This window comes from Grammomys surdaster, unplaced genomic scaffold (genome assembly GCF_004785775.1).
Source record: "Grammomys surdaster isolate TR1022 unplaced genomic scaffold, NIH_TR_1.0 806, whole genome shotgun sequence".
Classification (NCBI taxonomy): Eukaryota; Metazoa; Chordata; class Mammalia; order Rodentia; family Muridae; genus Grammomys; species Grammomys surdaster.
Window position 1 is genome coordinate 822,488 of NW_021605225.1, and position 13,353 is coordinate 835,840.

General features: G+C 39.4%; 1 protein-coding gene across 2 annotated transcripts; it reads right to left on the reverse strand.

Moving 5' to 3' along the window:
* Positions 1-27: 27 nt before the first annotated feature.
* Il22ra2 (interleukin 22 receptor subunit alpha 2) lies at positions 28-13,167 on the reverse strand. 2 transcript variants are annotated; one of them, XM_028782611.1, is made up of 5 exons: positions 13,101-13,164; positions 10,615-10,750; positions 7,993-8,171; positions 2,864-3,033; positions 28-1,967 (listed from the first exon to the last, which is right to left on the reverse strand). In XM_028782611.1, exons 1-5 carry the CDS (start codon positions 13,156-13,158, stop codon positions 1,818-1,820), a joined length of 693 nt encoding a protein of 230 aa, XP_028638444.1. In that variant the 5' UTR covers positions 13,159-13,164; the 3' UTR covers positions 28-1,817. The 2 variants fall into 2 exon arrangements, with proteins under 2 accessions (XP_028638444.1, XP_028638443.1); XM_028782610.1 differs by having other exon boundaries at positions 1,717-1,967; positions 10,615-10,792; positions 13,101-13,167.
* Between the last annotated feature and the right edge of the window lie 186 nt (positions 13,168-13,353).

Here is a 13,353-nt window from a genome sequence, read left to right on the forward strand (position 1 = left end):
CCACCAAGTAACAACTACTTCAAAATGTAAAGTATAAAGTAAGATTTATTGAAGTACTAGGACAATGTATTCTTAATATGATCAAGAATGTGAAAATTGTAATGTTTTTCAAAGCATTTCATAACTGTATGAGCATGGCTGTGTTCATGGATGAAGGCAGACCTCGAGCAAACAAAATCAAAGCAAAACTCTGTTACCTGACAGCATTTACATACCAACAATTGCCTCTTATATTATGAGGCGTTAGACTACCGAGTCTTACAACCTAAATGCTGCTACCACACATGGTCCTGATTCCGAAAGATGGGTTATCCTTCTCAAGTCTCACCCTTCCCAAAGTACAAAATAGAAAACAAACAAACAAACAAAAACCCAAAGAATCCCCAAGCAGGTACTAAGCCACAAAAGGAATAAAAATTGAGCAATTCAAAAGTAGGAGTGAAGGCCAGTGTTTTCTGAACACACAGGACGGCCAGGACAATGTTCTTGTTTTTCACATGTCTTCCGCATTTGTAATGGTCTGTAACCATTTATCATTATAAGTGTAAGCAGACAGATGCACTGACTATACTTTTTCAAGTTATTTTTTGGAGCATCTTTCATGAAGATCACAAATGTTCTCTCCTACATGTCTCTTCTGTAGCTGATAGTTAAGTTCTAGAGCTACAGAAAGACTTAGCAAAGCTGGTCACTTTCTGAGCCTTAGGCCACCTGATCTTTGCTTAGGAGAGGCAGTGTAGCTCACAGGGTTGTGATTTTCCTTATAATCTCAGAAACAATTTAAGCATTCACTGTGTGCCTGTGGTTTCAAGCCAAGTTTTTTATATGGACTCCAATTGTCCCCAGCCCAACTCTCATTCTGCTAACAGAGAGAGACCCCTTTGCCTGAATGGCTGAGTTACCAGTGTGGCTAATATATTTCTTCTGACTTTGCTGCTGAAAAATAGATGCTCCATTTTGACAACATAGGTTAAATTCTAAGGCAATATTAAAAGCAAAACCAGAAAGGGTGATCTTACTAAGATTATGTGTTAAGTGAGAGGAAATTGTATTATGAAGACTTCCTTCTATATTTACATGCTATTGATGCAAATCTTATTCTACAGATTAATTCAGAGTCACAAGAGATTATTTTTAAAGTATTGATTCACTAAGTAGAAATACCTCATAAGAAATAAAAAATTAAAATGCATTCCTATAAAATATAAATGTACAGAAATATGCTCATTCACACAAAATATAAAATCAGTATATCTCTGGCAAAGCAAAAGGCTTAATAGAGTGTGAAAGATTATTGGTGCAGGATTTTCTGTATATAATGCTTTAAAACTTATTGAAATATTTTATTAAATGTCTGCTATTATTTGATTCTTATTTGGGGGTTTTAGCAGAAAAAGATTATTGTTAGGCTTGCTATATTCAGATAAACTTCTGTGTTTTACAGACATTTATCTTAACATCTTATTTTTTGAGACATGGTCTCACTGTGTGGCCCTGGCTAGGCTGGAACTCTCTATGTAGACCAGGATGGCCTCAAAGATGGAGATCTGCCTGATTCTGCCTCTCGATGCTGATATTAAAGATGTGTGTCACCACAAGCTCTTTATTCTTTTTCTCCTCTTTAAATTCCAGTTTTGAATCTGTTCAAATTTACTTCATAACTGAAATAAACAGAACAAAAAGTACTGATAAAGAAACCCTTGGAATGTGTGGGTAGACATTGCTCTAAGAAAATCGAAACAAAAGTTTAATAAGCTGTTCTAGTCACAAGCCATCCCTTTCTCAATATGCTCCTGTTTTCAGCACCTCTGACCAATTCATGGAATCTGCACACATCTCTCTTTGCTTCTTGGGCTTCTTCTGTCGAACATGGGCTGGTACATTTCGGCCGCTACGCAGTAACTGGAATGGGGTGTCAGACCTTCAATTTCAACAGCTCTCTGAGTTCCTTCATAGACTTTTTGTTCCTACACACAGGGAGAAATCAGCTGATAAATGGTTTTTAGTGAACAATTAAAATCGACGAGTTCTATGCGATCATGGTAAATCTTCAAGGAAAACCTCCTTCACCAAAGCCCTGAGCTGTAGCTGGAGGAAGCCACATGTTGAGTGGTCATGCCACAGGATGTCTCCTGGAAGGCTAATGATGGATGGAACCGTGGCCAGAATCTCACTTTCTAGCATTTGAGCTCTGAGTAAGGAAATGACATGGACTGGTAAGGTTCCTGTGGAGGTGCGAAGAACATGGCTATAGACACACAGTGAAGACAAAGAGGAAGTCTGCAGAGCCCCAAGTCTGGCAGCACCTGTTTCCTGTTTCTGGGTGTCATGAATGGCTTCTTGTCTGTTGCTGAACTAGCCCTCTTCTTTTGTATATGAACCAGTTTGAAAGTTTGTTTTCTTCCTTCCAACTAATGAACCCTGGCTTAGATGGATACATAAAAGGGACATTTTGCTTACCTAGATAAATGTGCTGGCAGTGGATTTTCCATTATAAACTACCAGTGCAAGTCTACTAAACAGTGTGATTCAAAAGCTACTGAAATAAATAGGGGGTGTAAGCTAATATAAATAAACATTAACGGCAGATAGATGGAATGACATATTAATACTAACTTTTTGATATGTGGGGAAGTCTAAGGGAAGCAGAGTGAGGATCAGAAAGGGTACATATGTACTATACACACACACCACACACGGGAATGCATGCACACATAAATTCTGATGATGATCCGGGCATCATGAATAAAAGACAGGGAATGATCTAGAGATGTAACAACGAAGAGACAGGTCGGTTGTGTGATACAACTAAATTGTTACTTAAGTTAAAAAGGGACCCAGGAGTCTATTCATCTGAACTCACCTTCTCTAGTGAATTGTTGATTGTGAAAACTCGGTATACTAAGTTATAGTAATTTTCCATGGATGTATTTTTACCAGTTTGGTTTCTATTTGGCAACTCTGGAGGACGGAGAAACACCCTCAAAGATGCATTAACTCGGGTTATAGTCACAACCGGAGGATCTAGTTTTGCTGGAGAAAGAATAAGGAATTTTGATAAAGCATTTAGAACAACTAAATGCTATAAATTGACACTATACATCGCGATAAATCACTATAGTGTTCAGAAGTGTGGCAAAAACCATTGTGAAGACAGCTTTTCTTCTATTTTTAAAACATTGATATGATTCTGTCTGTTTCAATATTGAGAGAGTCTCTACCAATCATTTTGTTAACATGATGCCTTTGTTATAAAATTAAGTATAGAAGTTATTCGGAGGGAAGTCTTAGAACAAAGAAGATTTTATTTAATTCCTTAAAGAAATAAGATTTCAAAAACAGTTTTAAAACCATACAAAGACTTGTAGCTATTAAGTTAATTCAACAGTATTATGTTGTATATTATGGACACTGGTGGTTTAAAAGAGAGTATTTGGTTCATGCATATTGTTGTCAATAGCAAGGTTATTATTAATAAAGAAAGAGAATAACATTGTTGATTTAATTGATTCCAGATTCACTAAATTTTGCAGCGGACAATTTTCTTGCTTAATATTTATTATAATTTTCACTTCATAGATTCACATCTTTTATAATTCTTGAAATATATTATAGATAGATAGATACACACATACATCCTATGCACATAAATACAGATCTCTGTATGGTTTTTTCCTCCTGAAATTTTGACAAACTTTTTTATCATTTGTCATGTATCTTACTTTCTCTTATTTTCAATTTTTTCTTCATGATATCATGTTGATTTTTTTTCAGACCTGTTTTTTCAATCTATGAGTTTATTCTTCAGTTGTATCTGATCTGAGCTTGAATCCACAATTTTTATTCCAGAGGTTTTATATTTTGTAAGTTTACCATATATATGATTTTTTCTCTTCAAATTTCTGTTTGTAAGAGGTAAAATTTTAATACAAACCCCTTTGCCCTGGATCCTTAATTTAGAATCAAGGTAAACTGGGTTTTCAAATACCTTGAATTTTTATCTGATTGCTTGAAGAAGGAATTTCCCTGTATTTATACTTTACCCCTCCAAGAGCTCTGGGGTTTAACCTCTGTTGTGTATTTCATGCTCCAAGTTCTGCTGACCAGAGCGCTCTCTCACCATCATGCAAAGATTTGGAGAACAGTCCTGTTTAGTTTTGTGGGATTTTATGATTTGTGTTCAATTTTTTCTAGACAAAAAATTTAGCATTATTATCACATTTGGCATCTTCAAACACCCTTTCTTTTGTGTGACTCCTTGTTTACAAGATACTATTGTGCATTTTCCTCACTAGAATATAATATTTATGTAGTATTTGTTCCTTGTTCCCAAGCAGTGATTATAGAAGGGGCGTCACAATCATGAGCATCCAGAACCTGTGTTTTCAAAGTCTCAATTCATCATCTTGAATTTTATTAATTAATGCTATTCTTAATTTTAGAAACCAGTGTTTTAAACCTTTTTTTGGAAGGTATATAGACGCAGAAATACCTGTTGACATAGCTAAGCCATCCATTTCCCCACCCTACCCGCCTCTCTTGCTTTTTGCTGTGCAGACACTTTTTGCAGACAAGACACTCTTGTCCTAGAAACATTGTCTCCCTATGGTGTTAGTGAACTTAACAGATTGTCAATCCCTTCCTGTCTCTTTGTCTATTTGTTAAAATTCTTCTAAAATTCTTGCTGCTCTGGCATCTTTTGGTGAAATACCCTTAATGTCTAGTCTCATAAATCAGCACCTTTCACTCAATACACTTCTTCTATCCAAATTTACCAATGTCTATTATTGTGATATGCAAAAGATTCATAGATTCATGTCTTTAACAGAAGCCATCCTTAGCTCTGTGTACTGGATCTGTACAGCCACTTTGTGTGGGTAGTTCCACACATCTTACATTCAACATAGTAAAAATTGAACTCATATTTTTGATTACTTAGCATGCCTCAAAACTTCTCTTTTCCCATGAAATCCCATCAAAAAATATCTCTGGTCTGTGTAGCTGTGTCAGAGACAAATGTAGAAGACACCTTGACATGTTCTTCTCCCTCTGGAGTAAATCCACCCTGCCCCCATCTCCACCTAGTGGTACCTTCTCTATAGTGCTTTTCATGTTCCTAATGGAAACCACAGCCTGTTTTCTGTAGCCTGTTACAGTAGTCTACTACTTCCCTTTCCTGCCTCCTGCCACAAATCTGCTAATACAGTCTCCTGTGAAGTTTGATGATGATATGATCAAGATTCCATCTTACGAGGCTTGAGATACTTCTCGGTGCTACAGTACTCACTGTGTTATATATACACCGCATTGGGTTTAATTCCAGTATCACACACCACCACCAATAACAACAACAACAACAACAACTACAATAACAACAACTGTTGGCATCAGAAGCAGCCTACAGCCTCTGAATCCAGCAATGGCGATGACATCACCTAGGGGACTAGGTGAATGACTAGGGGAATGGGGACTCACCATGACAACAGACGAGTGGCATCATCACTGGATTTAGAATCTGTAGGCCACTTCTGATGTCACCACCACCACCACCACCACCACCACCACCACCACCACCATCACCAGCAACAACAACCTCCACATTTTAAAATACATTTCTTTTCCTGGAAGAAGTCTTAACTCCTGAGGAGGAAGAGGACATTCTCACAGCTGGCTGCCTTTTCAGTCTGCCCCACTGCATGCTTGCTTCACCATTCCAGCTGCATTTCAGTCTGGAACACATGTGCTAATTCCTCTTGCAAGAGGGCCTTTGTAAACGCTGTTCCCTTTGCCTGGAATGCTCTTCCCTTCCTTCTGTCTGCTTACATACCTTTCATCACAAGGGATCAGCTCAAGTGTCCTTTCCCAGAGTCTCTTTCCTTGACACTCCTGACCTGGACCCTCCTTGGTTATAATCTCGTAGAGCTCACTTTGATTTCCTAGAATCTTTCACAGGTATCATTTTGTGGGTGTGTGGTCATTGTAGTAATATGTGTCTTTCCTATTTAACAGAAAGCTCTGGGAAGAAAGAAACTTGTCTGCTTGCTCTGCTTTTCAAATTCCCTCTGAACCAGACAAAATTGTTGTAAGTACCCTGTAAATATTTTCCATGTGACTAAAGGAGGTATCAGACCCAAAGGAAACTCCATTTCTCCAAATTCCAAAAAGCAGAATGGACAAATGGCTATCTGTGGTGCCATTAGCACTCCAAAGCTCAGGCTGACCTCAGGCTCTCTCACCATCAAGTACCTGTTATACATTTTAAGGTTCATACTGGCATCCCTGCCTTCTTGCCTCCCTTACCCTAAACTTCTCCAGCTCAGATTCTTCCTTCCCCCAAGCTGCTCATTCTTCTTATAACCCTGTTAGGTTTCATAGTCTCTCTCTGTCTCTCTCTGTCTCTCTGTCTCTCTCTGTCTCTCTCTCTCTCTGCAGATGCCTCAGGATGTTCTTTTCCTCATATTTGAAATAAAAGCCTTCCCTTAACCATGCCATGGAGTAGTCATGTCATCAGTTTTTATAAGAGGCAAGTTGATTTTTCATATGACATATCCTATACACAAAGTCCATATATACATTTTAATCCAAAAACAATCTGATACATTGAAATCCTACCGAGCACAGGATGATACTTTTTACAAAGCAATTTTCCTTATTAATGGCTTTGCTTTCTAGATAGGCATCAGAAGTCAGAGCTTAGTGACCTATGACAGTGTACATCTCAGAGCAGTTCTTGGGAGTGCCAATGCATACAGGTGGCTCATTAGTGTTCACATCAGGCCCTAGGAACATACTGTCCTCAGATCCTAGAAACATGTTTTTCAAAACATGATGTTTGCGCAACCTCGGGAGCTGGAGAAGAGAGCCAAGCTGGAGGGGAGAAGTCAGAGCTCCTTCCAAGTGCTCCAAGTAGTAGCCCAACTTAACTGTTTTAGACACTGGGTTTCTCTCTCATACCTGTGAAGTTCTCCTCACATAGAGTATTGAACGAACACTCCTCAAGGCTTTTTCTTTTTTAAGAAGCAGTGATATAGAAATAATCTAAACTCGTGTTAGCTCAACAGCATTTCATTTAAGTAGGACAGCAAAGTCTCCACCACTCCTCTGAGACAGTGTCTTTGGCCATTCTTTTCTTGCCTAATGGATCAGACTTTGTTGAATATTTGAACTTAATCCAATTTCTAGGCTTAAATAAACAAATCGCTCAGAAATATTCTGATTGGTACAAGCAGCTTAGCCATGCAGACTCCGTTACATCAGTTAGAGAACTGTTTATGGAGTGTCGTGACTCAAGCCTCAAGTTGTGCCCAGAAAAAGAAAAGTTAGAGAGCACAGATGGGTTTTCAAATTCTTCTGTTCATCTCCTAATTTAAAAGTTCATAAATAAATTAATTAATAAATAACCTTTCTTCTGAGTTTCATTGCATCTAGCATTTTGGACATAATTCACTAAGTTTAAATCTAACTGAACATTGCATCACTTAGAAGAGATAGAAAAACGAGTCCCAGAACTCTTCACACTGTGGGAGCCAAACCATTACAGATGTTAACTAGAAGAAAGTTCAGGTCTTGGGACATGTTCTCACAAATACTGGTAGCAAGGTTTGACAAATGTCTGCTGGAATACAGTATAGTACTTAAAACTAAGATTTTTTTTTTTTTTTTTTTTACAATTTGGGAAAAGAAAGTAGTGTTTATAGTGACTTTAAATAAGAGGGAGAGGCTACAGAATGTGAGAAAGCTTTGGGGGTAGTGATAGAGATAATTTCTGAGTTTATGGGAGTTAATAGTTTGAAAAGGTTTCATGTAAGCTGGGTTCTGGAACTTTGGCTGAACCTCTGCCCTATATTTCCAAGGTTGTCAAATAAGAAAAGCAAGTCTCTGGTGTAGTCCTGAGGATAGCATCAAGTAAGATGAGAGCACATGACCTGGCTGACCATCCAGAGGTTGTTCAAATGCAGAAGAGAAAAAGACAAGGAACTTGCTGGAACTCACTTTCCCACCATGGAGTGAAGCGGGCTGTTCTGGTCCAGGCAGAGTGGCTTCCAGCCCAGGCCATCATCACCCTCCCATAGTATGGCTCATATGGATCTAAGGTTTCATTGGTCAGGTCACAAAAGAGCACGGTGGTCCCCCAGCAGTCAATTTTATCTTTCCATTGTCTCTGTCCATACCTGAGGGTGGAGAAACACACAGATGTGAGTTTCTACTGTCCCATATGAGGAGTGCTAATTTTCTATTGATTGAAAATTTATGTTATCTTCAAGAATATATAAAAGTTCCTTCATATTAACCAAGCTGTTAGGTTGCTGGAAGATAAACTTTACTTTGAAAACTGTCTTACTAACATAAGGGTTTATTTTCCTTAATATGCAATTGTGTGTTTCTTATGGTGTGTGGACCAGCTTCCATTTTAAGTATTTGCCTTCTACATTCTTAACGCTTCTGAGGCTTCAACTCTGATTATTTCCCCTCCACTTTTATCAGCTTGCTGTTGAGTTATAAGGCCAATTCTGAGACTTTACTATCACTTGCCATCTCAGGTGATGCTTGCAGAATGAACACGCATGGCTCAGCTTTTTATTGGCAACTGAGCAGTTGTACTGAGGACTCCTTAGGGAGGTCTGGTACTAAGGACTAGGGGAGAAAACACTGCAAAAACTGACATGAAGCAAAAGGCCAACCTGAGCCCATAGGATGGTATGATAGCCAACGGGAAGACACACCTTACCTTCCTACCACTCACAGATCTGGAGGGTAGCAAAATAGAAAGCTGAGGAGGAAGATTCCCTGGTTGAAGGACTTACTTTATAGACATATAATGAGCCATATCGCTGGTCCCTATACTCTATAGTCGAAATAGTAACAGAAGCCACATCACAAATGCAGCACAAGTCAATGAATCTAAACCATCCTTCATTGGCTGCACATTGCCTTTGCTAGGGAAACACATCTGTTCTGGTTGATTTATTTTTCTATAAGATTTTGTATTTGTTGTATTCAAAAGTATGCAGATATAATTAACCGTGAGCCACACAAACTGGGTACAAGTAAATGAAAGTTCTCAAAGTTATACGTGTGTCTCTTGAAAATAATTGTTCCAGATACTCTGTGGTCTGAATTTTAAATAAAATTTGGAACTCTCTTAAGACTGTGCCAGAGCCTGACCAATACAGATGTGGATGTTTGCAGACAACCATCAGACTAAGCACGGGGTCCCCGTGGAGGAGTTAGAGGAAGGACTGAAGGAGCTGAAGGAGTTTGCAACCCCATAGGGAGAACAACAATATCAACCAACCATATCCCAGAGCTCCCAGGGACTAAGCCACCAACCAAAGAGTACACATGGAGGGATCCATGGCTACAGCTACATATGTAGCAGAGGATTGCCTTATCTGGTATCAATGAGAGGGGAGGCCCTTGGTCGTGTGAAGGCTTGATGCCCCACTGTAGGGGAATGTGGGGGGGGGGAGGGGTGAGGGGGGTGGGAGCGGGCCCAGGGTGGGGACCCCCCCCATCGACCCCGGGGGGCGGGGGGGCTGGGATGAGAGATTTGCAGAAGGGAAACTGAAAAGGGGGCTAACATTTGAAATGTAAATAAATAAAATAACCAATAAAAAAAGAAACAGAGAAAAAAAGGAAAAAACAAAGAATAAGTTCTACAGAGTCTTCAAGCCTAATCTTAGCTTCATGGTAGAACAGTTTCAAATTCATTTATTGCCTTGGCCAGAGACAGGCTCATTTTGGACTCATTTATATTACCTGCAGACAACAGATAAATAGAGTACCTATCTCCATCCCTACACAGCACAAGCTTCTCCAGCTTGATACAAACCTAGCTTGGAAACAGAAAAAGAATAATACATTTTACGGAGGGAATTAAAGAAAAGTAAACTTCTGGGACATTCATATGGAAATCTGATCAAGGATTTCCCTTCCCTCACCACCATGACTGAAGGCACATGGATGGATTTATGGAGTAAGAGTGCTATTCTGGCTCAAAGCTGTGGTCAGTCGCTCTTGCCTTTTAGTTAGCCAAGATCTCAAGTTATTTAGTGGAAGAAGAGTCTCAAAGTATTATGGGGTGTATAAATAGAAAAACTGCCACTTTCCAATCAAGACTGACTATTTCTTGGCCTTGACAAAGGAAAGTGTTCATTACACCTGAGTTTTGGCATTGCTCCAATAAGAGGAGTTTACAGATTTCATGAGAGGAGCATGCAACAATGTGAACCAACCCAAACCATAACTTACCAATTCAAAATATATTTTACATATTTCGATATTTGCCTCAAGTTTAACCACCAGTAGCCTGAGCTTAGCTGAGTGTTTGCACTGGGCTAAGCAAGTGGCTGCCAACTGTCATTTGTCAAAGTGTGAAGCCATTGTGTGGTGGAAATGCAAGAAGCCAAAGGAGCTCTCTTTCTTGAGCTCCCTAGACTGCATATAGCATCCTTACGCCATGTCACAGGACAACCTTCTGTCCCGCCTCCACTTCTTCTCAACCCTCCTAAAACTCCTCAAAAAATCAAAAAACCAAAACCAAAAAAAAAAAACCTCCATTGCAACCCAGAACATACTACACCGTGGCCTTTTCTGCCAACAGAGTCTACTTACATCTTGTACTGCACAAAGTAGATGCTGCCATTGCTGCTGACGGAGCTCCCTGGTTGCCAGTGTAAAATGTTGTGGAAATTTCTGGACTGAAATTGAACCTTCTGGGGATTCAGAGATACATGGGCTGGCTGCGTTTCTAAGGTAGCAAGAACATCATTGGACACTACTGTGAGCACTGCTGTTGGGAACAGGAAGTTTTCATGAAATCTCTGCATCAGGAATCCCTGGGGGTAGTTGTTCTAAGTGAAGACAGTGGTGGCAGCGTTAGAAATCAACATTGTTGACTCTTCAATATGATGATTTTGATACATGGTCAAAGTCCCTTCCCCTCTCTCTTTAGTTTTAGTGAATCAACTCAGGGCAAGTTGTCTGCCACTGAGCTATACTCGTAGTCTAAGGTAAAATTGTAGAATGATGTGTGTTTTGTACTAAGACAAACTGGTAATGATATCCGGCCTTGAGCACACCACAATGGGCAGGAGAACTAAAACTCATGGAAAGAACATAGTCTTTATTTCCACATAACAATGGGATGCAACTACTACGATAAAAGACCCATTACCTGTCTTGTTGCTACGAGTACCCAAGTGGAGTTACTCGAGGCACTAACCTACAGCAATGGGGAATTACTCAAGACCTGCTGTGGGCTCTGGTGGGGATGTGAAGTCATAGACAGGAGAAGGAAAGACTTTTTTTTAAAAGCAGGATTATTTATGTTTTCTTCCACAAATCCTATGGTATGGGTGAACTAGCTTTACCTGCGTTTAATCTTATGGAGGCCAAAGATGTATAACATTTTATTTCAGCATTCAAAGTTTCTTACTAGAGAAAAGAATAGTCTTCTTGGGCATTTCTTCTTATTGACTTAATGGTGTTGACATTATTTTGTATGTATTTTGAAGGCCTCCTGCAGGGCTTGAATGATGGTATGGACTTGAAAACAATCTATTTCTCTGTACCCAAATCACACCTGCTTAACCCATCTCAGTACATAAACATTTTCAGGAGATGACAGGCACAATTTCTTGCAGACCCACTCAGAGCTGCCCTGCTAACCTGAAGATGTTTGGCGCCTGCCCTCTCTGGGCTCTCCTTAGATGTTTCTGATATCTTCACTGTTACCACTGTCCCCAGCAATGACTCACACTGCATCAAGCACTGAGAGACTTTTCCCATCATCTGCTCATTGAATTTGTCTAGCCCCACCATGATAATGATTCTGTCACCATCTTCTTGTCTAGAGACCAAGCCTTGGATAGGTGAAAGAACCTTCCCAGGAGAAAGTGTTAAAGCCTATTTCATGCCCAGGCTGACTCAAAAGCCTCCTTCTTACTACTGAAAGCTGTATGTCCTGGGTGAGAGGAATCCATGGGGGAGGAATAATAATAATAATAATAATAATGATACAATAATAGTAATCTGCCTCCTTCTCTTTTAACATTTATTGAAGTGATCAGATAGAAATATGCATAAGCTATTATGCATACTTATCAGAAATACACATAAGCTATTATGCTAATTCTTTTTGATATATCACCAGACACCTACATAAGAGAGATATTTTTATCATTGTATTTCCTGGTGTGAATATAGGCTCAAAAAGTTACAGGTCATGTCCAAGTTTACAGGTGTGGTAAGGTACATTTTTGTGTACAAAAGTAGGTTAGTTTTGCTAGCCCTTGAATTCCTGCTAAGTGAGTCCTTGCTGCCAAGGACAAGAGGCATCACTTACTCTAGTTCACATATTTCTGTCAGATAGAGGCTTGGGTTGTGTTTATGTAGAATCCTAGAACAACTCCAAAGTTAGGGCATTTACTTAACATACTTAAGTGAGAGGTTCCCATCTATTGACTTGGGACTTCAGGGATCTTTTTGAGAGGTGAATTTCGATAAAATGTTCTTGAAGAAATCTCTGTAAACATCATTTGTTTGTGGTATGTGTTCTGTGTGGGAGGCTGCTTTAAAGCACTAACTTGGTCTCCACAATGGCCTATAATCTTCAATCTATAGAAGAGAAAAGTCTCATACATGATGTCACATAAAATGCTTGGTTTTCTGGATAACAAATGGCAGGTGAAACCTAGGTGTTGATATGTGCCTTAGGGCCTTGTGTCTTGTCCTTATAACCATTGGATGAGATCAAGAGAAAGGAGGAGGGTGAGGAGGAGATAGATGGATAGATAGACAGATAGATAGATTGATCAATTGATCGATTGATCGATCAATGAATCAATAGATAGATAGATAGATAGATAGATAGATAGATAGATAGGGAATATGAATTGTTTTCTGCCACGAAAGTAACTCCTCTGTCTTAAACATTCATTCAGGTAACCATGAAACTCTTCATTCAGAGAGCAACTAACCCCATGTCTGTTTGGGCCTTGTCTTCAGTGACCTCACAAAGTCCAGAATATAACCAGCCATACTATCCCTGTCCTGATCAGACTCACAACTGGCCAATTAGAAGGAAGTTAAGCACTTACCTGTTGCACCGGTCAAGAACATGATGAGGAGGCCTAGAAAGCAGTGCTTAGGCATCATGATTGTAAGTGTGCCTGTCTGGTCACCAGTGTTCCTTTCACTGAGGAGGCTGCTGAGAAGGGGAAGTATAAAAATCCACAAATGGATCGTCATTTCCGTAAGCTCCACCAATGGCAAATATTTCCTTAAATTTACCTTATTACATTATTTTACCATTAACGAATAGGGATCTCATATGTGTGTGTGTGTGTGTGT